The 27,753-nt window shown below is 40.8% G+C and overlaps 1 protein-coding gene across 5 annotated transcripts in view; it reads right to left on the bottom strand.

Annotated features, from left to right (window-relative positions):
- The window catches only part of XPOT (exportin for tRNA), a 296,178-nt gene that overhangs the window by 29,114 nt on the left and 239,311 nt on the right, over positions 1 to 27,753 (bottom strand). For all 5 annotated transcript variants that reach the window (XM_029615696.1, XM_029615695.1, XM_029615692.1 and 2 more), the window contains one exon: positions 10,959 to 11,015. In XM_029615696.1, the coding sequence (XP_029471556.1) occupies positions 10,959 to 11,015 (57 nt within the window). The remainder of the gene's footprint in view (positions 1 to 10,958; positions 11,016 to 27,753) is intronic.

Below are 27,753 nucleotides of genomic sequence, written 5' to 3' on the forward strand. Positions count from 1 at the left end.
TGCGCCATTTAATTGGTAGACAATGAAAATTGTAAAGTTCTGGAGAAATATGATCGTGAGCTTTGGTACCAGAGAGTAGACAAGCAGCTGAATTTGGTATGAGTTGGAGTGGACGAAGTGCAGATTGAGATAAATCAGAATAAAGTGTGTTATGATAATCCAAACCTGTTAGTAGTAATGACTGAAGAACTGTATGAAATACATTGTGGTCCAAAAGCGGTTTGATATGTTTTAATAGACATAGCTTATAAAATGAAGGTTTAACTACTGATTGAATATGGGAATGCATGTTTAGTTTAGGATCATAGTAAACTCCTAGGCTGCAGACTTTGTTGGAGATATATGGTTATGTTATCAATAGAAATATGATTTGGAATGTTATCGGAGGATTACCTAAAATCATAATTTTAGTTTTGGATAGATTCAGACTCAGTTTGTTATGAAATAACCAGGTTTTTATCGAAGATAGAGTAATGAGTTTTAGAGTGGAATTCCAATCTTGCCATGTTGGGAAAAAGAAATGGATATTGTCTGCATATAACTGGTATGAGACACCTAGTGTGGAAAGTAATGGACATAATTTATTTTATTTATTTAAAAAATTTTCTACTGTCATTAAGTTATTTACCATCATAACGGTTTACAAACAGGCACATATAATAATACATAGTTAGTACTTTACAAAAATAAAGATGCCAGTAGTGTCCGGTAACATAGAATTGTTTAAAGACTAATTGATTATTGATATATGTTGCCTGTTGATACACGTCTCATGGGTGAGGCTCATGTGATTTATGGTACGCTTTTTAATTGCTTTACGATTATCAGTGAGATAAGAATAATTTCCAAGTAGGCACCTGGAGATTATGTGTTGGGTGCTCGCTGCCGGCTGCACCTTACTTATTTTCATCATTCTCTTTGTAAAAGGCTTGTTTGAAAAGCCAGGTTTTCAGATTTATTTTAAACAGTTTGAAATTTCTCTGTAGTCTAGTGTTCCATAAAATGGGACCTGCCTGTGATAGTGCTCGCTCCCTTACTTGGGTTAGTCTTGCCGTTTTTACTGATGAAATAGTTAAGAGAGCTTTGTTTGCTGATCTTAAATTTCTATGTGGTACATGTACTCGTAGTGCTGTGTTCAGCCATTCTGCTTTTTCGTCATGGATCAGTTTGTGTATGGTGCACAGTGCTTTGAATTGAACTCTTTGCTCTGTAATGGGGAAAGATATATATTGGGGACAGATATATAATGGGGAAAGATATATCTTTGCTCTATAATGGGGAAAGATATATATTGAACAAAGCTGCAGAAAGAGATGATCCCTGAGGTACACCAGTATTTAACGGAAACCAAGAGGATGTATACGAGTTGATGTGAATTTGTTGGGTTTGATTGAGCAAATAGGATTTAAACCAATGATAGACCATACCAAACAGACCAATATTAGAAAGATGAGAGAGGAGGATTTCATGATTAATAGTATCAAAGGCAACAGAAAGGTCAAGAAAGATACAAACATAAGATGTACCTGAGTCAAAACCATGGTGTATGATATCAATACTAGATAAGAGGAGTGTTTCTGAACTATGAATCCAAATTGATACTGATTAAGAATAGAATGTCGGTCAAGATAATCAGTAAGTTGTTTTAAAACTACAGATTCAATCATTTTTGAAAGAAATGGTAGAGCAGAAATGGGACGAAAATTGTTATAATCGTGGTTAGTGTTAGTTGAATTCTTTGGTATTGGAGTAATTATGGCAGTTTATAATGAGTCAGGAAAGGATTCTGAGGATAGGGAGGAATTAATGTGAGCAATGGATAGAGCAATGTCATCCTTGAAGAGTTTAAACAAGTATGATAATGGATAAGTGGATGGCTTCATTTTGGATAGGATTTGGAGAATTTCAGTGCTGGCTATATCTTCAAAGGTTTCCCAAGTAGGGACAGAGGAAATATTTGGAATGCTTGGTACGGTGGAAAAAAATGTGTTGACAATATTTTGAATCTTTAGTTGAAATATACAAGGACTTGCACTGATTTGTCTGCACCTGACTGATGTGCTCAATCAGCTAAATATATCGTTTGAATCTAGTTCCTTGTAAAGCCTTTTATGCTGCTTTCATGTTCTGTGTGAACCGATGTGATGTTCCTAACAAATGTCGGTCTATAAAAAAAAGTTAAATAAATAAACTCATGAACCCCAGTTTGCATAGATAAGTTGCCAAGATAGCTAAGCGACTGGTAAAAACCAGGTTTGGTGCTAGCTTTTTTGCTGCCTTGTGCGAATAATAACTGTGCTGTGCGCCGCCCCCCCCCCCCCCCCCCCCCCCCGTTCATTCATTGTCTCTCCTGGGCTCACCAAAAAAATATCAGTACCCTCCAGTGATACAAGCTTTAAGTATTGACACCACTCCCCCCTCCCCGGCAAACCTTATAGCCTTGCCCCCATCTCCCAACCTTCCCCCATAGCCCGCTCCACACACAATTAAGAGTTATGCATTTATAACAACATTTTACATGAAAAATATCAAAGTACTGTATTCCGAGGTAAAAATATCACTTAAATTATATTTACATGCACTGCTGTGATGCCAACCTGAAATCCCTACACACACACACTTGGAACCCATATGGTATTAGACTTCTTATAACGTATATTGTATGTAGGCTTGACACTCCAAAAGTCATAAACACTAATATACTTCCTATTAGGAGAAAAGCTCACCTCAGTCACACTGAGTGACAAAACCTCAACTGGAAACCACAAGAAGCCACACTCCCTATGCAGTGCAACAATAAAAACCAGAACCATCACCATTCCTCAAATATAGCAAAAAACATACTAAACATTCCAAAAACCAATGACAAATAAAAGTTCAAATAATTAAAAACTCACATACAATTTTTTTTAAATGTCCCAAACACCAATAAAATATTTCAAAACAGCAGACACATTAACCACCACCTGAAAACTAAAAAGGATTCTAAAAATTCACACTCTCCAAACCTGGAAACATTTGATTTCCAGTCACTCTGAGATTGTCGTGGATTAGTGGGCGTGGGAGGCACAGACTCTCTCTTTTCTTTCTTATATACACACACACACGCTCCCTCTCAAACAAACCCTCAGGCATCTCTCCAGATCTTCTTTGGTTGGGATCCGCCAGCAGCCCCAGGCCCTCCTCTTCATTTCAGCTGCTGGCAGGTTGGGATCCACCTAGAGCCCATTTTCTCTCTCTTACACACACAACCCAAACAAGCTCCCATTTGCACCCATGCATCACAGGCAAGCTCCCATTCACACTCACCGCCCCCCCCAGGCAGGCTTCCCATTCATATCCAGCCAAATGCCAGGCAGGCTCTCATTCTCTCTCACACACACACATCACACCCGTCTCAGACAGGCTCCCATTCACATACATGCATGCAACCCAAGCAGGTTCCCATTCACACACTCACTCACTCATCCCTGGCAGACCCCCATTCACAGATTCATCCACACCCATCCCAGGCATCCTTTCATTCACACACACACACACTTCCATCCCAGGCATCCTTTCATTCACACACACACACCTATCACAGGCAGCCTCCCATTCATTCACACATATCCACACCTCAGGCAGCCTCCCATTCATTCACACATATCCACACCTCAGGCAGCCTCCCATTCATTCACACATATCCACACCACAGGCAGCCTCCCATTCATTCACACATATCCACACCACAGGCAGCTTCCCATTCACACACACCCCCCCCCCCCACCACAGACAGCCTCTCAAACACGCACACCCATCACAGACAGCCTCTCAATCACACATACACACCCCCCATCACAGGCAGTCTCCCATTCACTCACACACATATGCAGACCAGGTAGTCAGGATCCATGGGTCATTCCTCGTCTGCTGCCAGCCTGTACCATCTTTGCTGGGGAGACCAGCCATTCTCTGGTCTTCCTGCATGCTGGCCCCGAGGTAATTCAACTCTTGCAGAACTAGCACTTCCTGTATTAACTTCTCTTGCGAGAGATGAGAATACAGGAAGTACTAGCACCACAAGTTCTACAGGGCCAGCACCTGAAGAAGAGCTGCAGGACGGGCTTCTGCTGGCAGCCCATGGGGCCTTCTGTTTCTTCCACTGCCGGTGGGATGGGGTCCACTGGTGGCCCTACGAGCTTCCTGCTACCTTTGCCACTGGTGGGCCTCCTGCTTCTTCCACCGCTGGTGGGATCAGGTCCACTGGTGGTAGCACGGGCCTCTACCTGCTCCCAATACCACCACCCCGTGTGTGCAGCTTTGTGCAATTGCACAGTTTGCACACCCGGTGGCACTGGGCCTGGGAAACACACACAAAGCTGCAGCAAAGCCAGAAGGCAGTACAATTCTAGAGATTCAGTTCCCCTACTACAAATCTGAAATACACCTGAATCTCAAGTGGTATCTATAGTATGTGGGTGTGCACCTTCTTGAGATCAGTCAGTACAGCCAGGTCCCTCTATTCAAGAATGAAAGAATGGTGCCCAGGAAATCATATGGAAATTTTCTTCTTTTAAGAATTTGTTCAAGGCCTTTAGGTCTAGTCTGGGTCTAAAAGTGAGTAAGCCTTTGCGTTTTGTTTTGTAATTTTTATTCAAGAAAATGCACATTACAATAGCCATCACAAACCATCTTGACTTATAAAGGAATTTAGTACAGTATGTACATTAAAATCACCTAAACTGAATAGAAACTAGATTGCAACATGAACATTTGCAATTTTAAATGTGATCTATAACCCAAATTTTAAAAATCCACCTCATATATCCATTCCTGCAGTCTTTCCTCCCAATCCACACAATAACTACACTTCTAGCATCTCCCATCTTGTACAAACACACACACATTCATATTCATACCCCATCCATGGGAAAGGGAATCAACCAACAGTGAAAAGACATAGCACAGAGTAACAAAGCCTACTACTGCAATATAATATCAGTAATGAGCAAGATGTCACATGAAGCCCATCAAGTATCATATAGCTATGGCGTTTGCCATTTATAGCACAGCCCAAGTCAATCATACTTTTTGCCATATCCTATGGTAACTGGTCAACAAACTTTGTCCATGTCATCAACATAAGCCTCAGATATTTTCCATCTGGCAAACTTTATATTCAGTCTTTCCATCTGCATATATTCAGATGTTCTTGCACAGGACTGCTTCACTTTGCCGGTAGTGCCTATTATGACTGGGCACATTTATTATATTGTTTGTGATATTTCCAAGTTACAAGTTGAGTAACGTGTGGGTTCTTTCATTAGTGATGACCGTATTTTTTTCCCACTGACTTTTGATACATAATATTGACTTTGGTGATCCTTCTTAAAATATTGTATGTCTACCTACTTTCCCACCAGGAGTAATTTGCATGGGATTTTCCCACTCCTAAAGGAGGGAAGATGGGCACTGCCACTAATTCTTTTGGGATATAAATCTATTTCAGGATATCAAGTCGTTCTTATAAGAAGTGCTATGCTGGGTCAAGCCAAAAGTACATTAAGCCCAGGATCTTATCTCAGACAGCGGCCAACCCCAAAAAGTAGATTCAATTTCTTGCTGTTCAATCCCTCTGACAAGTAGCGAGTCTCCTTGAGTCACCTGGTTAATTGCTATTTATGGACTGTTCTTTCATGAATTTGTCCCTAGAAGCATGGAAACATGATGGCTGAAAAAGACCATACAGCCTATACAGTGTACTCATCCACATCAACTAATTCAGCTTTGCAATCCCTTCCACTCTCTCGGAAATCCTGTGTTTATCCTTTTTAAACCCAGCTATACTAGTTGCCTTGACTACATCCTCAAGCAATAAATTCCACAGCTTGATTATGCGTTGAATGAAAAAACAGTTTATCCAGTTTGTTTTAAATTTGCTACCTGTTAGCTTAAAGGAGTGTCCTATTTTTGTTTGAAGGGGTAAATAACTGTTCCCTATTGTCCTGTTCCACTCCACTCACTATTTTGTGGACCTCAATCATACCTCCCCTTTGTTTCTTCTTCAAGTTGACAAGCCTTTCTTCATAAGAGAATTGTTTAGTCTTTCTTCATAGGAGAACTGTTCCATTCCTTAACCGTTTTTGTTGTTCTTCTCTGCACCTTTTCTAACTCCACTATATCCGTTTTGAGAGAATGACCAGAACTGCACATAATACTCAATTTTCCACAATTTTCCCGGCACTGACGTCAGGTTCACTGATCTATAGTTTCCCGGAGCCCTTTTTAAATATTGGGGTTATATTGGCCACCCTCCAGTCTTCAGGTACAATGGATGATTTTAATTTTAGTTTACAAATTTTAACTAACATATCTGAAATTTCATTTTTGAGTTCCTTCAGAACCCTGGGATGCATACCATCCAGTCAGGTGATTTGCTACTCTTTAGTTTGTCAATCTGGCCTACTACATCTTCCAGGTTCACAGTGATTTGGTTCAGTTCATCTGACTCATCACCCTTGAAAACCATCTCCAAAACTGGTGTTTCCCCAACATCCTCAGTAAACACAGAAGCAAAGCATTAAGGCCATTGCAGAAAGACTAAATTATCTTCCCTAAGAGTCCCTTTAACCTCTTGGTCATCTAACTGTCCAACCGACTCCCTCACAGGTTTCTTGCTTTGGATATATTTTGAAACGTTTTTATTATGAGTTTTTGCCTCTATGGCCAACTTCATTTCTAATTCTCTCTTAGCCTGCCTTATTAATGTTTTACACTTAACTTGACAATGCTTATGCTTTTTCCTATTTTCTTCAGATGGATCCTTCTTTCAATTATTGAAGGATCTTTTGGCTAAAATAGCCTTTCACATCATCTTTTAACCATGCTGGTAATAGTTTTGCCTTTCTCCCACCTTTCTTAATGCATGGAATACATCTGGACTGTGCTTCTAAGATTGTATTTTAAACAATGTCCACACCTGTTTGTACACTTTTAACCTCTGCAGCTGCACCTTTCAGTTTTTTTCTATTTTTCTCATTTTATCAAAGTTTCCCTTTTGAAAATTAATGTTAAAGCTGTAGATTTACATATTGTCCCCCCTTCCAGTCATTAGTTAAAATTTGATCATGTTATGATCACTATTGCCAAGTGGCCCCACCACAGTTACCTCTCTCACCCTATCCTATGTTCCACTAAGAATTAAATCTAAAATAGCTCCCCTCACTCGTTTGTTCCTGAACCAATTGCTCCATGAAGCAGTTTATTCCATCCAGGAACCTTATGTCTCTAGCATGTCCTGTTGGTACAGTTACCTAGTCAATATTGGGGTAATTGAAATCTCCCATTATTACTGCACTGCCAAATTGGTTAGCTCCCTTTCTCTTAGGATTTCATCGTCTGATGACCATTTTGGCCAGGTGGATGGTAGTATACTCCTATCACTATACTCTTACCCAACAAACATGGGATTTCTACCCATATAAATTCTACTGAGCATTTAGTCTCTTGGATAATTTTATCCTGTTGGACTCTATACCCTCCTGGACATAAAGTGCCACACCCCCCACCAAGTTGATCCTCCCTATCATTGCGATATAATTTGTACCCTGATATAGCACTGTCTCATTGGTTATTCTACTTCCAGCAGCTCTCTGAGATGCCAATTATATCTATCTTATCATTTACTGCTATACACTCTAACGCTCCCATCTTACTTCTTAGACTTCTGGCATTTGCATATAGACATTTTAAAGTGCATTTTTTGTTTGTATTAATAACCTGCTTTTCAGTTGATAGGGATAATTTGGAATTCTTTAGCTCAGGTGATTCTTTATGTTTAGGCACATGGATTACATTTGCTTTTATTGGAACATTTCTGTTGGGATGCCCTAACTCTCCCGTTTCATTAGTAACCTTCAAAAGATACATTCCTCCCAACCATGCACTGCTGAGTGACTGCTGGCTTTCACCACTGTTCTAGGTTACTGCTGAATCTAATTCCTTGTTACTCCTAGTTTTTGAGAGTAAACAATTGACATTTACCCGATCCATTCCACTCATTTTAAAAATCTCTATCATATCTCCCTTTAGCAGTCTCTTCTCCAAGTTGAAGAGTCCTAACCTCTTTAGCCTTTCCTCATAGGGGAATTGTTCCAGCCCCTTTATCATTTTTGGTCACCCTTCTATGTACCTTTTCTAATTCTGCTATATCTTTTTTGAGATGTGGTAACCAGAACTTCAAGATGAGGTCACACTACAATACCATGGAGTGATGCAGAAGCATTATATTTTGTTTTATTCTCCATTCCTTTCCTAATAATGCCTAGCATTCTATGTGCTTTCTTGACTGCTGCTGCACATTGAGCTGAGGATTTTAATATGAAATCAAAGACGCTGCCTAAATTCTTTTCCTAAATGGTGACTCCTAACGTGGAACTTTGCATTCTATAGCTATAATTTGGGTTATTCTCTCCTTAGTGCATCACTTTGCACTTGTCCACATTAAATTTCATTTTCCATTTGCATGCCCAGTCTCCCAGTTTTGCAAGGTCCTCTTGCAATTTCTCACAATTCGCTTGTGATTTTAAAACTTTGACAATTTTGTATCATCGACAAATCTGATCACTTCACTCGTTATTCCCATTTCCAGGTCCAGGTCATTTATAAATATGTTAAAAGGCAGTGGGGTCCCAGAAAAGATCCTCTTCTAGTCACCCTTCTCCATTTAGAAAATTTACCATTTAGCTCTACTCTCTGTTTTCTGTCTTTTAACCAGTTCCCAATCCACAACAGGACACTGCCCTTATCCATGACTTTTTAATTTCCTAAGAAGTCTCTCATGAGGAACTTTGTCAAATGCTTTCTAGAAATTCAGATGCACTATATCAACTGGCTCACCTTCATCCACATGCTTATTTACACCCTCAAAAATGTTTTTAACAGACTGGTAAGGCAAGTCTTGCCTTAGCTAAATCCATGTTTTTTTCGTCTCATTAAACTATGCTTATCTATTATGCTCAGTAATTTAGTTCTTTATGATGATTTCTACCATTTTGCCTGGCATAGATGTCAGATTCACTGGTCTGTAGTTTCTTGGACCACCCCTGGATCTCTTTAAAAAAAACTGCTGTTACCTTGGCAACACGCCAGTCTTCGGGTACCATAGACACTTTTACTGATAGTTTACAAATTATCAAAAACAGTTCTGTAATTTCATTTTTCTGCACTCTGGGATGTATACCAAGTGATTTGCTACTCTTCAATTTGTCAATTTGCCCTAGTACATCTTCCAGGTTCGCTCATTTTTTTCAATTCCTCTGAATCACCTTTAATATCACTTCTGGCATGGGTATCTGCCTTACATCTTTCTCAGTGAACACTGAAGAAAAGAATTCATTTAGTTTCTCTGCTATGGCCTTGTCATCCCTAAGTACCCCTTTTACTCCTTGATCATCTAATGGTCCGACTGACTCCCCTCACAGGCTTTTACTTCAAATATACCTCAAAAAGTTTTTATTATGAGTTTTTGCTTCCACGGCAAGGTTCTTTTTAAATCTTATTTTTGCTTTCATTATACATTTGCTCTGCATCTAACTTGCCAGTGCTTATGCTGTTTCTTGTTGTCATCATTCGGATCCCTTTTCCAATTCTTGAAAGTTTTTTTTTTTTAAGCTATTATAGCCTCTCTCTCCTCTCCTTTTAACCATGCCGGTAGTCATTTAGCCTTCCTTCCACCTTTTCTAATGTGTGGAATACCTCTGGCTTCAGCTTCCAAGATGGTATTTTTAAACAAAGTCCATAACTGATATAAATTCTTAATCTTTACAGCTCCTTTCAGTTTTTTTCCTATTTTCTCCATTTTTTTTATAGTCACCTTTTTGAAAGTTAAATGCTGTCACAGTAGATTTTTTTTTAGTGTTCTCTCTCCAGTTATTAACTCAAACCCGATCATGTTGTGATCACTATTGCCAAGTTCCTCCACCAGAGTTACCTCTTGCAGCAAAACATGTGTTCCACTAAGGAATAGTTCTAAAATAGTTTCCCCTCTTGTTGTTTTTTGTACAACTGCTCCATGAAGCAGTCATTTATTTAATCTACAAACTTTACTTCTCTAGCATGTCCTGATGTGACATTCACACAGTCAATAGTGGGGTAATTGAAATTACTAATTATTATTTTATTTGTTGTTTCTTATATATCGCACAACAGATGCCAGATCTGGCCAAAGCAACTCAAAAACAGCAATTCATTATCTGTCTGTTCGTTCTGGCCAGGTGGATGGTAAGATACCCCCCTATTGCTATTTTGTTCCCCTTTTCACTGGAATTTCTATCCATAAAGATTCAACATTGCATTTTGCTTTGATGTAGGGGGATCCAGGTCTAGATCCTTTCCCATCTGGTGGGGCTGGTTTAGCTTGAGCATAATGGGCTGTTGCTATGGATGGTCAAGACTGGTGCCAAGGAAGAGGACACAGGGGATAGAGTGAGCTGTGTACCGCATAATCTACTTTTGCATACGTCTCCTGTTGGCCTGAACTTGAACATGTCTGGACACTCCCCGAACTAGCCAATAGTGACCCAGCTTGCTCCAATGTGGGGAGACTTTAGGAGCCGTGCAAACAGCTAAGGAGTATAAGTGTTCCCCAAGTCTTGGTTACCCAGCGAATGCCCAGGAGGAAGAAAGAGGATGACTGCTGATATAGTGGTGACCCTTACTGACCAGCCATTGATGCTGGGGGTGTATCGTGGTGATGTTTCTCCTCTAGCTCTGGGCCAACAGAGTTCTTGTGCTGCCTGGCAAAATTGCTAATGGAACAAGAAGGTAAAACAAAAATGAGAGAGAACCCCTTGGAATTAAACAAAGAGAGCATAATAGCTACAGAATATATCTGAGTGAGAGGACACTCAAAAAAGGAGTGGTTACACAAGTATTTCAAATTCATAAAGAAAAAACCCCAAAAATCAAAAACTTACCTTTAGATAATTTCTAAAAACTTTAGAATCAGGCTGCTGAAGTGTTTGACAAAACTCCTGTTATGAGAGAAAGGGAAACAACTTTGTTAAAATGGGTAAGTTTAGCAGAAGAAAATGTTCTATTACGTTATTAAGCAAACATGGGCAAATTAGACCTAAAACATTTAATCAATTTACACCCAATACGTTTACATATGCAAGAGTTAATATCTTTCTGGAGATGACCTTTACTGTATTTTCTTGTACAAACTTGAACAAGAAAAATACAAGACAGGGGGATTCAATATAGCGGAGACTTGAGACATGCACACTGCATGTATTTGATTTCCTCTGATTTCCTGATATTAAATATTTTCCTCTGTTGGTTTAGCTACCTTATTCAATGGTTAAAACGCAAGGGAAAGATGAGAAATTTCTCCCTGCTGAATCGGCCACTCAGATAATGAATCGTTTCGCTAGCTGAGTGTACAGACCATGTAGATCTCCGGTGGTGTAACATTTGAGTCTCTAGTGGGGACAGCTGGGTCCTTTGATAGTTTTGGCACTGAGTCATCGTTGTTCCAGGAGTTACGGATCACTCCAGCATAGCCATGTTTAGTGTCATCTGACTCTGGCTCCCAGCCCAGATGCCGTTAGATTAGGTCATCTCAGGAACAAGTGGACGAAAGGAGGCCGGGGTTGTCTCGGGGCTAGTTGCTCTGAAGGAGATTGGTGACCAGCTGGTGAGACTTTGGACTTAGGATAAAAAGTGCTATGAAGACCAAGAGACTGAGGTGGAGAGGGACCAGCTAATTTCTGTACTAACTCTAGAGAATAAATCCCTTCAAGGTTTACAAACTGTTTTCTTAGCAATTTCCTTGCAATGCCCTAAGCAATTTAATTTTGAAACTATTTGGGAAGCATCTGCCAATATTGGGAAATCTGTCTGGATAAATACAGAATATGTTTTTGCTTATGAAAGAAATGCAGAATCCAGTTAAAAATCATGAAACAAATATTGTTAAAGGAAAAATGGATAAATGTGTAAGTCTATTTGGAAGTTAAGGGAATTCAAGATGCCTAATAAAATGGAAATGTTGGAGAATACATTAAGATGCTGTAATTTGATTTTTATCAATTTAAGCCAACTTCCTCAAGTCCTGCCCAATAGATATGTTTATTTGACAAGTTTTAAAAATCTTATTGAAAATATTCCTCCAGGTTTTAGGGTGTATTGGCCTCAATACAACAACAAAGAGAACAAGGGACAAAGTTTCCTCTCAAGAGATGGATACATTGGATTTAACTGGATTTTTGAGAAAATCTGATTCTGAGCAACAGTCCCCTTCTACGTCAAAATAATTGGTTTGTCTAGCACTGGATTCAGAAAGACTGGCTGATTCAAATCTTTTTTTAAATTAGAGAATTTCCTTTTTAAATTGTAAAGTGAAAATATACAGAGAAGGAGAAGACAGTTTTTGTTACTATATTCGGTTGTTTTGCATTGGGGTCTATTTTACACCAAATAGCCTTGCAAATATATAATTAAATATCATTCAGTTAGATATATTTTTTATGAGCCATCCTAGCTTATGACCTTTTTTGAGTACCAAGGAGGAATTAAGATCACTTTTCACCGAGTCCTCTATCATCAGCACTGTGGAATTAGACCTGCTTAATTGAATTGTCTGGAATCAGAGTTGCAACTCGTGTCTTTTTTGATTCCTTGTAAAAAAAAAAAAAAAAAAGTTAATTTCTTTGTTTGGATTGAATCCCCCAGACTGTGGACTTGACTATATATTTTTCCAATTATTAGGTAATAGAGTTTTTTTTATGCTCTGTTAACTTTTCCAAATCAAGTGTGTTGACTGCATTGATTACGCTGAAATTTAATGAAGAATAAGTGTTATAAAAAAGCGAGACAAACACAGCAAGAGTAATGGATCTGGCATCCAAACTTTTCTCTCATACTTGCATAGTAAATGGCATCTCCCGCTAGACATTAACTATTTATAAAGCACATACAAATTTCTTGTTTGCAGATAAAATAAGCTAACCCAGTAAAGCACAATGTATCATCTGATATATTTACTCTTTACTATTCTAATAGCATGCATGACTGAGGTATAAATTAGCTGAAGTGTAGAATGATTATTTTATATTTAAATTTTCAGAGTTTTCCCCGAAGTTTTCCCAATGCTTCATTTTTTTTGTGGAAAATTTTCCATGCCTTAAACACTGTTTCATAAAATTCATTAGTAGCAATAAATGATGCTAATGCAATATTAGGAAAGCTTGACAATTTCAGAATTTGTACTTAATATTTTCCAGGTGATTATCCCTAGGAAGAGGAGATGAGCCTCTCAGCATTTTAACAGCAAGTCCACAATACTCATACTGGTGGATTTTAAAAGCCCTATGCCAACCAAAGCCAGTAGATATGTGTGTTTCTGGCCAGTGCGCACTGCGCGGATTTTAAGAAGCGCCAGTGTACACGCACAAATAAAGTTAAAAAGGGGGAGGGCACAAGCGCGCTCAGGGGTCCCCACTGCGTAACTTTACTTTTGCTATTGCTGGCGTGTAAGTCAAAAAACAGAAAAATCAGGGCTAGTCAGCGGGGTTTTAGAAGTCGAGTCTAACAGGGAAGATGGGAGCCTTTAAAACTAGGAGGTTAGAAAGTCCTATCCCTACACAGATACTAAACTGCAGGTGCAGTAATAGACCGTCAGACTGCACAGCGAATAAGGCCCGCCATGTGCCTGGCAGACAGTGGAAAGAGGAGGAAAAAGGCAATAAAAAAAATATCTATCATAAGGGAAAGGAAAGAAAAACAGCTGCAGCTCTAGAAAAAAAACCCTTAAACTGTGAGGAGCGAGCAAAGCTGAATACCGTGACACACACGGCTCCGTGGAAAAAAAAAAAAAAAAAAGAGAGACTGAGGGACACTGCCTAGGGGAGCAGGGTGATGACTACAGCTGCAAATGCTCAGTATGGCATGTTTGAAAGTTCTAGAATCTGAGATCAAAGTTCCGGACCGGGGCTCCCTCCGATGATGTCACCCATGTGTAAGGACTACCATCCTGCTTGTCCTTGGAGAATGACTCTAAACTGACTGTATCTTACACTAATAAGCAGGTTGTGAACACAAATAAAACAGAAATCTGAACAACAGGACTGGAGACTTAAAATTTATGGCATTATACAAGAATATAGACATAATCAGCATCTCAGAAACGTGGTGGAAAGGGAATAACCAATGGGATGCTGATACCATATATTGGCATGACAGGCAGATCAAATTAGTGAAGAGGTGGCACATATGCAAAGGATAAAAATCCTACAGGCAACAAAATGCACTGTGGAATCCTTATGAATAGAAAGAGTATAGCAGTAAGAGTATATTAGGGGGCGTACACTACTGTCCATCTGAAATTAGAAAGCAAATTTAGCAATAGAATAATGGGAGATTTTAATTACCCAGCATTGATTGGGTCATTGTCTCATCACAACATGCTAGTGTGGTTAAGTTTCTAGATGCCATAAATGATTGCTTCAAGGAGTAAGTAGCTGGTCCTAGAAACAAGAGGCAATTACTTTAGATCTAGTCCTCAATGGAATGCAGGACTTGGTGCAAGGGGTTACAATAGTGGGGCTGCTTACAATAGTGATCATAATTCAAATTTCATAATCACTTAAGGGATGACAAGTAAAACTACTGTAATGGCATATAACTTTAAAAAGTGAGACTATGATAGAATGAAGAAAGTAGTTAGACAAAAAGGAAAAGGAATGGTTGTGAAGCTTAAACGTTTGAATGAGGCATATAGATATTGTGAAAAAATACCATCTTGGAAGCCCAAATAAACTGTATCCCATGTGTTTAATAAGATCAAAGGAAGACAAACAATTGCCAACATGGTTTAATGCTGAATGAAAGAGAAAGTTAAAGCAGACTCAAATGAAGAAAATAGTATGTGCTGGCAAGTTGCTACATAACCAAAGGGTGAAAGGGGTGCTCAAGGAAATCGCATAAACACTGAATTCTTTGCCTTGGTCTTTTATTGAGGAGGATGTTGGAAAATATCTACACTGGGAGCTTTCTTTGATGGTACCAATTCTGAGCAGTTAAAAAAAAAATCTCATTAAATTTAATTTTCCATTTGCATGCCCAGTCTCCCAGTTTTGCAAGGTCCCCTTGCAATTTCTCACAATTCTCTTTTGATTTAACATCTTTGAATAATTTGGTATCATCGGCAAATGATCATCTCACTCCACTATTGACCTTATCCAATAGAAAAGGTCATTAGTGGAGTATTCAGAGGAATCTATACTGGGGACATGCTGTTTAACACTCATAAATCATCCGGAAAAAGGCAGAATGAAAGAGATGACTGAATTTGCACAGGACATTAAATTATTCAAAGTTGTTAAAACAGCAGACTGTGGGGAAAGGACCTCGCAAGGTTAGGTGAGTGGGCATCTGAATAGCAGATAAAATTTAACATGGAAAAGTACAAAGTGACACACATAGGGAAAAATAATTCAAACTACAGGTGCACTATATGTTGGGTTCTGCATTAGGAGTCATCAACCAGGAAAAGAGCTTTAGATTCCTTGTAGACAAAATATTGAAATACTCAGCTCAGTATGCAGTTTCAAAAAAGCAAATAGAATGTTAAGAATGACATGAAAAGGAATAGAGAATAACACTGAAAATATCACATTGCCTCTATTTTAGAAAAATTACAAAAAAACCAAAAATAGATTCACCAATAAAAAAAAGACTTTTGATAGATTGGGACCGATGATTAAACATGACCCATAGCGGTTAGAAACACAGGCTAACTTGCTTGCAAACTGCGGGTGTTATGATGGTCCTTTACACAAACTAAATGAAATTTGGCACATAGAAGGTTAAAATAATTTTTGCTTACAAAGTGTTTGTCTGAGATTTCAATTACCCAAATATTGACTGGGTAAATGTAACATCAGGACTTGCTAGAGACATAAAGTTCCTGGATGTAATAATTGACTGCTTCATGGAGCAACTGGTTCAGGAACCAACAAGAGAGGGAGCTATTTTAGATTTAATTCTTAGTGGAACACAGGATTTGGTAAGAGAGGTAATGGTGGTGGGACCACTTGACAACAGTGATCATAACATGATCAAATTTAAACTAATAACTGGAAGGGGGACAATAAGTAAATCTGCAGCTCTAACACTAAACTTTGATAAAATGAGGAAAATAGTTAGAAAAAAACTGAAAGGTGCAGCTACAAAGGTTAAAAGTGTTCAACAGGCATGGACATTGTTTAAAAATACAATCCTAGAGGCGCAGTCCATATGTATTCCACACATTAAGAAAGGTGGAAGGAAGGCAAAACGATTACAGTCATGGTTAAAAGGTGAGGTGAAAGAGGCTATTTTAGCCAAGAAAACATCCTTCAAAAATTGGAAGAAGGATCCATCTGAAGAAAATAGGATAAAACATAAGCATTGTCAAGTTAAGTGTTAAACATTGATAAGACAGGCAAAGAGAGAATTTGAATTGAAGTTGGCCATAGAGGCAAAAACTTATAATAAAAACTTTTAAAAATATATCCAAAGCAAAAAACCTGTGAGGGAGTCGGTTGGACCATTAGATGACAGAGGGGTTAAAGGGGCTCTTAGGGAAGATAAGGCCATTGCAGAAAGACTAAATTAATTCTTTGCTTCTGTGTTTACTAATAAGGATGTTGGGGAGATACCAGTTCCGGAGATGGTTTTCAGAGGTGATGAGTCAGACGAACTGAACAAAATCACTGTGAACCTGGAAGATGTGGTAGGCCAGATTGACAAACTAAAGAGTAGCAAATCACCTGGACCAGATGGTATGCATCCTAGGGTACTGAAGGAACTCAAAAATGAAATTTCTGATCTATTAGTTAAAATTTGTAACCTATCATTAAAATCATCCATTGTACCTGAAGACTGGAGGGTTGCCAATGTAACCCCAATATTTAAAAAAGGCTCCAGGGGTGATCCAGGTAACTATAGACCAGTGAGCCTGACTTCAGTGCCGGGAAAAATAGTGGAAACTATTCTAAAGATCAAAATCATAGAGCATATAGAAAGACATGGTTTAATGGAACACAGTCAACATTGATTTACCCAAGGGAAGTCTTGCCTAACAAATCTGCTTCATTTTTTTTTGAAGGGGTTAATAAACATGTGGATAAAGGTGAACCGGTAGATGTAGTGTATATGGAATTTTCAGAAGGCGTTTGACAAAGTCCCTCATGAGAGGCTTCTAAGAAAAAAGTCATGGGATAGGAGACGATGTCCTTTCGTGGATTACAAACTGGTTAAAAGACAGGAAACAAAGTAGGATTAAATGGTCTATTTTCTCAGTGGAAAAGGGTAAACAGTGGAGTGCCTCAGGGATCTGTACTTGGACCGGTGCTTTTCAATATATATATATATATATATATATATATATATATATATATATATATATATATATAAATGATCTGGAAAGGAATACGATGAGTAAGGTTATCAAATTTGCAGATGATACAAAATTATTCAGAGTAGTTAAATCACAAGCGAATTGTGATAAATTACAGGAGGACCTTGTAAGACTGGAAGATTGGGCATCCAAATGGCTGATGAAATTTAATGTGGACAAGTGCAAGGTGTGCATATAGGGAAAATTAACCCTTGCTGTAGTTACACGTTGTTAGGTTCCATATTAAGAGCTACTGCCCAGGAAAAAGATCTAGGCATCATAGTGGATAATACTTTAAAATTGTTGGCTCAGTGTGCTGCAGCAGTCAAAAAAGCAAACAGAATGTTAGGAATAATTAGGAAGGGAATGGTTAATAAAACGGAAAATGTCATAATGCCTCTATATCGCTCCATGGTGAGACCGCACCTGGAATACTGTGTACAATTCTGGTCGCCGCATCTCAAAAAAGATATAGTTGCGATGGAGAAGGTACAGAGAAGAGCAACCAAAATAATAAGAACATAAGAACATGCCATACTGGGTCAGACCAAGGGTCCATCAAGCCCAGCATCCTGTTTCCAACAGTGGCCAATCCAGGCCATAAGAACCTAGCAAGTACCCCAAATAAAGGGGATGGAACAGCTCCCCTGTGAGGAAAGGCTGAAGAGGTTAGGGCTGTTCAGCTTGGAGAAGAGACGGCCGAGGGGGGGATATGATAGAGGTCTTTAAGATCATGAGAGGTCTTTAACCGATTCACATCTACTCGTTCTTTACACTTTCGAATAATAGAAGGACTAGGGGGCATTCCATGAAGTTAGCAAGTAACACATTTAAGACTAATCGGAGAAAATTCTTTTTCACTCAATGCACAATAAAGCTCTGGAATTTGTTGCCAGAGGATGTGGTTAGTGCAGTTAGTGTAGCTGGGTTCAAAAAAGGTTTGGATAAGTTCTTGGAGGAGAAGTCCATTAACGGCTATTAATCAAATTTACTTAGGGAATAGCCACTGCTATTAATTGCATCAGTGGCATGGGATCTTCTTAGTGTTTGGGTAATTGCCAGGTTCTTGTGGCCTGGTTTGGCCTCTGTTGGAAACAGGATGCTGGGCTTGATGGTCCCTTGGTCTGACCCAGCATAGCAATTTCTTATGTTCTTATGTAGTTCTGGTCGCAACATCTCAAAAAAGACAGAACTAGAAAAGGTACAGAAAAGGGCAACAAAAATGATAAACAGGGTGGAAATTCTCCCCTATTCAAAGAAACTACAGAGGTTAGGGCCCCTCAGCTTGGAAGAGAGACAATTGAGAAGAGATATGATAGAAGTTTATAAAATCATGAGTGGGGTGGAATGGTTAAATAAATATTAAAACATAGGAATACCCACGAAACTAACAAGTAGATTTAAAACAAATAGTGAAGGAACTTTTTCATTCAACACACAATCAAGCTGTGGAATCAGTTGCAAAAGAATGTACCTAAGATTAGGTTGCTGCTTTGCAAATCTCTAGTAGTGAAATCAAACAAAGCTTAGCCCATACTGCTGCATACACTTTCATTGAAGGAGCCCTAATCCTTAGGAAACAGCAGTGCTCTCTCCATATAAGCTGCTGTGATAACCTGTTTGATCCATTGTGTTAACAAAGCCTTATAAATTGCCTCTCCCATCTTTGTCCAAGCCAACAGAATAAAAAGATCAGACCTCCTGAAACCCATAAGGACAAAATTATTTATCTACCCATATTTACCATAATACCCAAGCCTGCTGTAATATGCTTTGAACTCCTGTGCGGGACAAGTGTGATTTAAACAAACAGTGATGATGATGCACAAAAACTAGAATATTTCAGTTTAACTTATCAGACTGAACTGTGTCAGTGATTAAGTAAGGAATTTAGATGTGGTGATTGACAAGAATTTGTCTGTCCATAATTTGACAAGTAGACCCTTTTGTAATCTGGGACCAATTGACCTAATCCCAGCATATGCTTCCAGCATTACTTAGATAACGCTAGAAGAGTATTGTGTAGTGTGTTGAAGTACTCTTCCAGTGTTATTACCTAAGTAACGTTGGAAGCATTCGCCAGGGATTGCTTAGCACAGTGAATCTGGAAAATCAAAAGGATGATTTTTAAGGTAACCAGGTGGGTGGGAGGATGCCTGGGTGGGGGTGAGTGGATGTTTGGGGAGGGGGGGCAGAAGGGATAAAGTTAATATTTTTAGCAGGGGGGGGGGGCTAGAGTCCCGGGCCAGCAGTGCTCAAACTTCTTGCACTTTCGTGTGCTTTTAAAAATTGGGGCCCATTTTTTGTGAATGAGTGGGGGAGGGGCATTGAGACAGGTGGTAGGGGGTGGGCATCAGGCCAGGGGGCGCACAACTTAGGGCCTTTTTTTTTCTTTTAAAGGTGTGCTTCTTACTTGGATATCTCTGAAGACTAAATAACCAAGATGCCAATATTCAGTAGGTTGTTTAGTGGATAAAATTATCCAGTTAAAGTTAGCTGGATAACTTGCCCAGTATATACAGCGGGATAAATATCTCACTGAAAATACTTGTTTAAAGTTATCCGGCTACATATAGCCGGATAACTTTAACCCCCACTACAGATCAACGATTTTCTTGGACTTGGTGGGTCTGGGGGAAAGGGAGGGGGGATTACAGACCAACAATATCTTTTTAATTTTTGGGATTGGGAGGAATCACTGTCTTTTTTGTTTGAAAGAGGGCTGGGGGTATCTTTGGCCAACTTGATTGGGTTGGGGGTCCCCATCAAAGTTGCATGACCACTAGCTTATTTTTTTTTTACACTTAGGTTGTCAGGGCCACCTCAAGTGGTATACATAGAAACATAGAAACATAGAAATGACGGCAGAAGAAGACCAAACGGCCCATCCAGTCTGCCCAGCAAGCTTCACATTTTTTTCTCATACTTATCTGTTTCTCTTAGCTCTTTGGTTCTATTTCCCTTCCACCCCCACCATTAATGTAGAGAGCAGTGATGGAGCTGCAACCAAGTGAAATATCAAGCTTGATTAGTTATGGGTAGTAGGGGAAGTAACCGCCGCAATAAGCAAGCTACACCCATGCTTATTTGTTTTACCCAGACTGTGTTGTTCAGCCCTTATTGGTTGTTTTTCTTCTCCCCTGCTGTTGAAGCAGGGAGCTATGCTGGATATGCTTGTAGTATCAGTTTTTCTTCTCCCCTGCCGTTGAAGCAGAGAGCTATGCTGGATATGCGTGAAGTATCAGTTTTTCTTCTCCCCTGCCGTTGAAGCAGGATATGCATTGAAAGTGAAGTATCAGGCTTATTTGGTTTGGGGTAGTAACCGCCGTAACAAGCCAGCTACTCCCCGCTTTGTGAGTGCGAATCCTTTTTTCTTCTCCCCTGCTGTTGAAGCAGAGAGCTATGCTGGATATGCGTGAAGTATCAGTTTTTCTTCTCCCCTGCCGTTGAAGCAGAGAGCTATGCTGGATATGCGTGAAGTATCAGTTTTTCTTCTCCCCTGCCGTTGAAGCAGAGAGCTATGCTGGATATGCGTGAAGTATCAGTTTTTCTTCTCCCCTGCCGTTGAAGCAGAGAGCTATGCTGGATATGCATTGAAAGTGAAGTATCAGGCTTATTTGGTTTGGGGTAGTAACCGCCGTAACAAGCCAGCTACTCCCCACTTTGTGAGTGCAAATCCTTTTTTCCACATTTCCTCTTGCTGTTGTAGCTTAGAGCGATGTTGGAGTCACAGTAACCATGTGTATGTTTATTGAATAAGGGTATTGTCTCCAGGCAGTAGCCGTCATTCTGGCTAGCCACCCACTCTTTATTGACGGCCTCTTGATTTTATGGATCCACAGTGTTTATCCCACGCCCCTTTGAAGTCCTTCACAGTTCTGGTCTTCACCACTTCCTCTGGAAGGGCATTCCAGGCATCCACCACCCTCTCCGTGAAGAAATACTTCCTGACATTGGTTCTGAATCTTCCTCCCTGGAGCTTCAAATCGTGACCCCTGGTTCTGCTGATTTTTTTCCTATGGAAAAGGTTTGTCGTTGTCTTTGGGTCATTAAAACCTTTCAAGTATCTGAAAGTCTGTATCATATCACCTCTGCTCCTCCTTTCCTCCAGGGTGTACATATTTAGATTCTTCAATCTCTCCTCATAAGTCATTTGATGAAGACCTTCCACCTTTTTGGTCACCCTTCTCTGGACCGCCTCCATCTTGTCTCTGTCTCTTCGGAGATACGGTCTCCAGAACTGAACACAATACTCCAGGTGAGGTCTCACCAAGGACCTGTACAAGGGGATAATCACTTCCCTTTTCTTACTCGATATTCCTCTCTCTATGCAGCCCAGCATTCTTCTGGCTTTAGCTATCGCCTTGTCACATTGTTTCGCCGACTTCAGATCATTAGACATCATCACCCCAAGGTCTCTCTCCTGCTCCGTGCACATCAGCCTTTCTCCCCCCATCAAATACAGTTCATTCGGATTTCCATTCCCCATATGCATGACTTTGCACTTCTTGGCATTGAATGTCAGCTGCCATGTCTTCGACCACTCTTCCATCTTCCTTAAATCCCGTCTCATTCTCTCCACTCCTTCCGGCGAGTCCACTCTGTTGCAGATCTTAGTGTCATCCGCAAAAAGACATACCTTACCTTCTATCCCTTCCGCAATGTCGCTCACAAAGATATTGAAAAGGACCGGTCCCAACACCGATCCCTGCGGTACACCGCTTAAAACCACTCTCTCTTCAGAGAGAGTTCCATTTACCATCACACATTGTCTTCTGTCCGTCAACCAGTTTGCAATCCAGGCCACCACCTCGGCACTCACTCCTAAGCTTTTCATTTTATTCACCAGTCTCCTGTGCGGGACAGTGTCAAAAGCTTTGCTGAAATCCAAGTAGATGACATCGAGTGCTCTTCCTTGATCCAATTCCTTGGTTACCCAGTCAAAAAAGTCAATCAGATTTGTCTGACAGGATCTTCCAATGGTGAATCCATGCTGCCTCTGGTCCAGCAATTCTCCCGACTGTAGATAGTTCACTATTCTCTCTTTCAACAGTGACTCCATTACTTTTCCCACCACCGAAGTGAGGCTAACCGGTCTGTAGTTACCAGCCTCTTCTCTGTTCCCACTCTTGTGAAGCGGGACCACCACCGCTCTCCTCCAATCATTCGGCACCACTCCCGTTTCTAGGGATCTATTGAATAGGTCACACAGCGGACCTGCCAGCACATCTCTGAGCTCCCTCAGTATTCTGGGATGAACTTCATCAGGCCCCATGGCTTTGTCCACTTTCAGTTTCACCAGCTCTTCCCATACATTTTCTACTGTGAATGGAGTTACATCTACTCCATTCCCCTCCAGTTTCTTGTTAACTAGTGTCGGTCCTTCTCCAGGGTCCTCTTTAGTGAACACAGAACTGAAGTATTCATTTAATATTTCTGCCATTTCTTCGTCTCTCTCCACACATTGATCCTTTCCACCTTTCAATTTCACTATACCACTTTGAACTATGAGAGAGGACTACTTTGAACTACTTGGAGAGAGGAGGATGGATCAGGTTTTACCCCCACACAATGCGTTGCATTTTTGACTTTTTTTTTTTTTTTAGGTGGGCCCTTTAAGTTTAACATGGTAACATCGTGAGCCGCATTAGGGTCTCGATGCTCCTACGTTAGATTAATGGTTTTTCATGGGGTGTAGTTAAATTAGAAAGTTGTCAGCCATGTTAAGTTGGCCACATTAATTTATTTACATCAGATTGCTGATGCATGAGCTGGCTTGCATGAATTTGCTAAATTAATGCATGCAAATCCCATGCAAAGCAGCTGAATGTAATAGGGGAGGGAATCTGGATTATGCTAAATATCGTGTATATCGCACAATATGCACTTTTTAACGAGCGTTACAGCCCTACCGTGGCTTGACACATGACCTTATACATTTGTATACCTGAGGCAACGGACTGTAAAGTGACTTGCCCAAGATCATAAGGGTTTAGCAGGGCCTTCAGTTGAAGATATGTTACATTGCTTTATATTGCCACCTTTTATTCAGATTTAATTCGTTTTTTGTTTTTTTTTTACTGACTTGTTAGCACTGTTAGGCTAAGTCAGGTTTTGGGTTACTATGTGTGTCCCCATTTGTTTTTTTGGACTTCAAACTGTTTTTGACGATTCTGCTCTGGAGTTTGGCCTCTTTTATACTTTTGTTTGTTGAATTGTTGATGTAATTGCTGTCGAAGTTATTTTCTTATTTGATTGTGTCAGGAGTGTTTATCTTTATATAACTGCATAATTTTAAGATTGTATTGCTGTAATGTGCTTGCTCCTTGCTTTAGGATTACTAATGAGAAAGGCTTTATGTTTAAATAAATGAATGAATCCATATCTTTTAGTAGAGTTTGAAAACCAGAAACACTATCAGTATTTTCAGAGAACACCCTCCCAAAAAGTCTCAATTACTTTATTACTCTAGAGTCTAGACTGTAAGAGGCTGCAGACTGTTAAGACTGGGGAATAAAACTGAACAGCTGGCAAAGGATGGCACCCATTCAAGCTACCTCAACCCACACCTGCTATCCAACACCCCCATAAAAAACTTCCACATATACACACAAATTCCTTCTAGACCCACTTATACACACTTCATACCTTGCAGACACTCTCCACAATACACACCTCCACAACCTGTCACACACAAAACAAACCCTGCCCAAATATAACCAAATTCCTCCCTAAACATGCCTCCCCCTACACCAGTGATGGCCAACCTTTTGAGCTCAGTGTGTCAAAATTCATTAAAAAAACGAGCATAACTCGGGTGGTGTGTCACTTCTAGAAAAATCCATAATTTTGTGATTATTTGTAGCTCTAATCAATAACAAAAAGTTATAATTTTAATATATGTACTGTATTTATTAATAAAGCAAAAACAAATAATTCTTTACCTTACCTGCTTAGTGACTTTTTTGTTGCTGAATTTCATTGACTAAATCTTCAATTGAAGGTTGGTATTTCGTACACTTCAAGTCCAAGCAAGCATTACAAACTTCATCTGTCAATCGGTTTCTTTTATTGGCTCCCATTCATTTTCACACCACTCCCTCCCCATCCCCCAGGCATGCACACATTCATTCTCACACACACAGACCCCCAGGCAGGCACCCATGCATTCACATACATACACCCCCAAGCAGAGTCCCATTCATACACATGCACACATTAAAGGCAGACCCCCCTCTCTTTTGCCAGCAATCTCGGAACCTCTCTCGTTCCTCTGCTGCCACTGTCACTGCTGCCACATGGCTATTGGGGAGGTGCCGATTGCTGCTACTGACACTGAAGCCCATTCTGCTGCCTCCTCTGTGCAGGCCCCGTGGGCTTCCACTTTCTCCATGCTGATCTCGTACATTGTGAGATCTGTAGATAAAGTGCTATTTTTGCACATTCCCAAAGATTACATGTGCCAATCACTAAAAAGTAATTTTTTTTTTTTTTTTGCCTTTGCTGTCTGATCTTAGTTTTCTAATTGGTTGGTCACAGGCTTTTTTTTCCACCTTCCCTTTCTTATTTTTTTGCCAATTCCTTTTATATTGTCTTTTTTTCTGTTTCTTTTCTCTCCATCTTCTTCCCTCAAACACACAGTCAGGTTCTCATTCTCACATGCATTTCTCTCTCACACACACACACACAGGCTCTCACTGGCACATGCTCTCTCTCATACAATCATTCATACACACAGACTCTCACTGGCACATGCTCTCTCTCATACAATCATTCATATACACAGGCTCTCACTGGCACATGCTCTCTCTCATACAATCATTCATACACAGGCTCTCACTCGCACATGCTCACTCACACACACACACAGGCTCTCACATGCTGTCTCTGCATTCAGGTCCTCACTCTCACACACAATCTCTCAATTCATCTCATACACGCACACATGCACACTCTACAGACCCTCAGCCTCTCTCTCACCTCTGGGCCTCCTCTTTGCGGGTCGCCGCAGGATGGGCTCTGCAGCGGCCCTGATCTTCTCTGGCCGCGGCGGCCCTGCTACCGGGCCTCTTCCTCTTCTCGGACCGCTGCGACTTGGAATTCGCGCGGCCCGTAAACGCAAATGCTGCTCCTCTTCTGCACGCGCTGATGCTTTTCCTCCTTCCTGCCCACACGGCTCCGGCAACGTTTACTTCCCGGGCCGCACAGGCAGGAAGGAGGAGGAGAATCAGCTCGTTTAAATGCGATCTTTGTCTTGAGCCTCATCACTGCGCTGCATGAGCCTCCCTGTGCCCGGGGGCATTGGTGGAGGGGTCCGGAGGGTAGGGGGATACTAAAAAACAAATTTTAAAGGGTCGGCGCAGCTGAAAAAGAAAAGGCTCGGCGCAGCCGAAAAAAAAATTCGATAGTCCTTGAAACGCTGCGCGTGTCAGCCAAAACGTCTCGGCGTGTCTCCTCTGACACGCGTGTCATAGGTTAGCCATCACTGCCCTACACTCACAGATTTATCACTGTGCATATGTCCATGTGCAGGGCCGGTTCTAGGGCAAATGACATTCTGGATGAAAATGGATGATGGGGCCATCTTCCCAGCCCCCAAATGTGTAAGCGTGTGAGAGAATGTGAGCGCCTATGTGTCACAGATAAGCTCTCAGATGCACAGCCTCTCTCTCGCACACATCCATGGTTCATTCTCTCACACAGGCTCTCTGTCATACACATGTAAATATATGCTCACACATTCATTCTCATACACACGCTCCCCTCATTCTCTCACATACACAGGCTCTAACACACACACGATTGCATGTAGGTTCTCATTCACACAAGCTCACAACCAGACTCTCAATCTCTTTCATAGGGCACACACTCAGGGCCTCCCCATCTCTTTGGGCTGTGGAAGAACTGGGTCCACCGTGGCCCAGCCAGCATATCTCTCTGGGCTACAACATGATGCACTGTGACCGCCCAGCTTGACCACCCCTAAAAAACTGGTTCTGTCCATGTGTGTAGTCTATTACTTGCTTTTTTAATGCTTGGCCAGCCGCACACATCTATGCCACCAACAGCCCACGAAGACACCGCCATGCTGTTCCTCCTGCAGGCCTCCCTAGGCACGTGTATCGCGCCGCCACAAAGGCCCTGCAGCAGGAATTGGAACAGCTGGAGCACATGATTGACGTTGCGTGGCCGAGTATATAAACCCCAGCACGCTCCCTAGCCTTGCCTCAGCAATAGGTCCTCTTCAGCCTTGCAGTGCGTGTTGCTACACCAGATCCTGCTGTGCTCCAGTCTGCCTTACCTCGTTCAGTCTGCCCAGCCTTGTTCCTGCCTCTTTCTGGTCCCTTGCCTGTCTGATGATCTGTTACTAACCTTTGCTACAGATCCTGATTACACCTTGCTTGCTGCCTGCCCTGACCTCAGCCTGGCTCTGGACATTCTCTCTCTGACCGCCCTTAGGGACACTCACCTAAATCCTGCCGGCCGGCCCCTGGAACCCAAGGGCTCAACCTACAGGGAACGGGGCTAGTATAGATGAAGGTCCAGCTCAGTCCTGTCAAAGGGCATGTCCACCAGCTTCCAGCGTGGGTTTAGTAGGCTCACCTGCTAGGCTGCTTCAAGCACACCTCAGCGCAAGGGCTCACAACTCTGACAGGTTTTCAAAGTTTGAATTCATAGGTAAAACTTTTTTGGTAACTAAAAAAATTAAAAGACCGCTTCCGTTTTGCTCTGGGTTCAGCAGTTTGAAAGGTATGGGGATGGGGCTTTCGGAATGGCATCTTACTGCCTGCCATAAGCACCACAATTGTAAGCCCTTGCACAGACAGACAAAGGTAACCCCAAAGCTGCTGCTCTCCTTTCTCTCATGTTGCAGCAAATGAAAAGAACCATACTGAAGCACAGCAGTATTCAATATGCTATGTAAACATCCCATCAACCCTTCAACAAATACATGTTGGAAAACATTCCTGAAGTTATGCCTCTGTTTTCTTTACTTATTTAATACAAAAAGGTTGAAAGCCTTTATTTTAAAGGTATAGTCTTCTATGGCAGTTTAGAGCCCCACTCTATCTCAAACAGGTTTGGGTTTCAGATTATGCAGTACATGTACTCTAGCCAAACACTAGAGGCACTGTACAAAAATCTCATACATATAAAAGAAGGACTGGAATTTCCATCACTTACTTCAACACAAGTGTTAAGCATCAATGGGTGTGTCTTTCTACAACTCAACCAACATTTAAAAATACATTATTCATTTCATTAGTCAAATCAGTGTTGTCCCACAGATACAAAATCAGTATCATTCAAACTGCTTAGCGCTTAGC

This window comes from Rhinatrema bivittatum, chromosome 9, assembly GCF_901001135.1.
Source record: "Rhinatrema bivittatum chromosome 9, aRhiBiv1.1, whole genome shotgun sequence".
NCBI classification, from domain to species: domain Eukaryota; kingdom Metazoa; phylum Chordata; class Amphibia; order Gymnophiona; family Rhinatrematidae; genus Rhinatrema; species Rhinatrema bivittatum.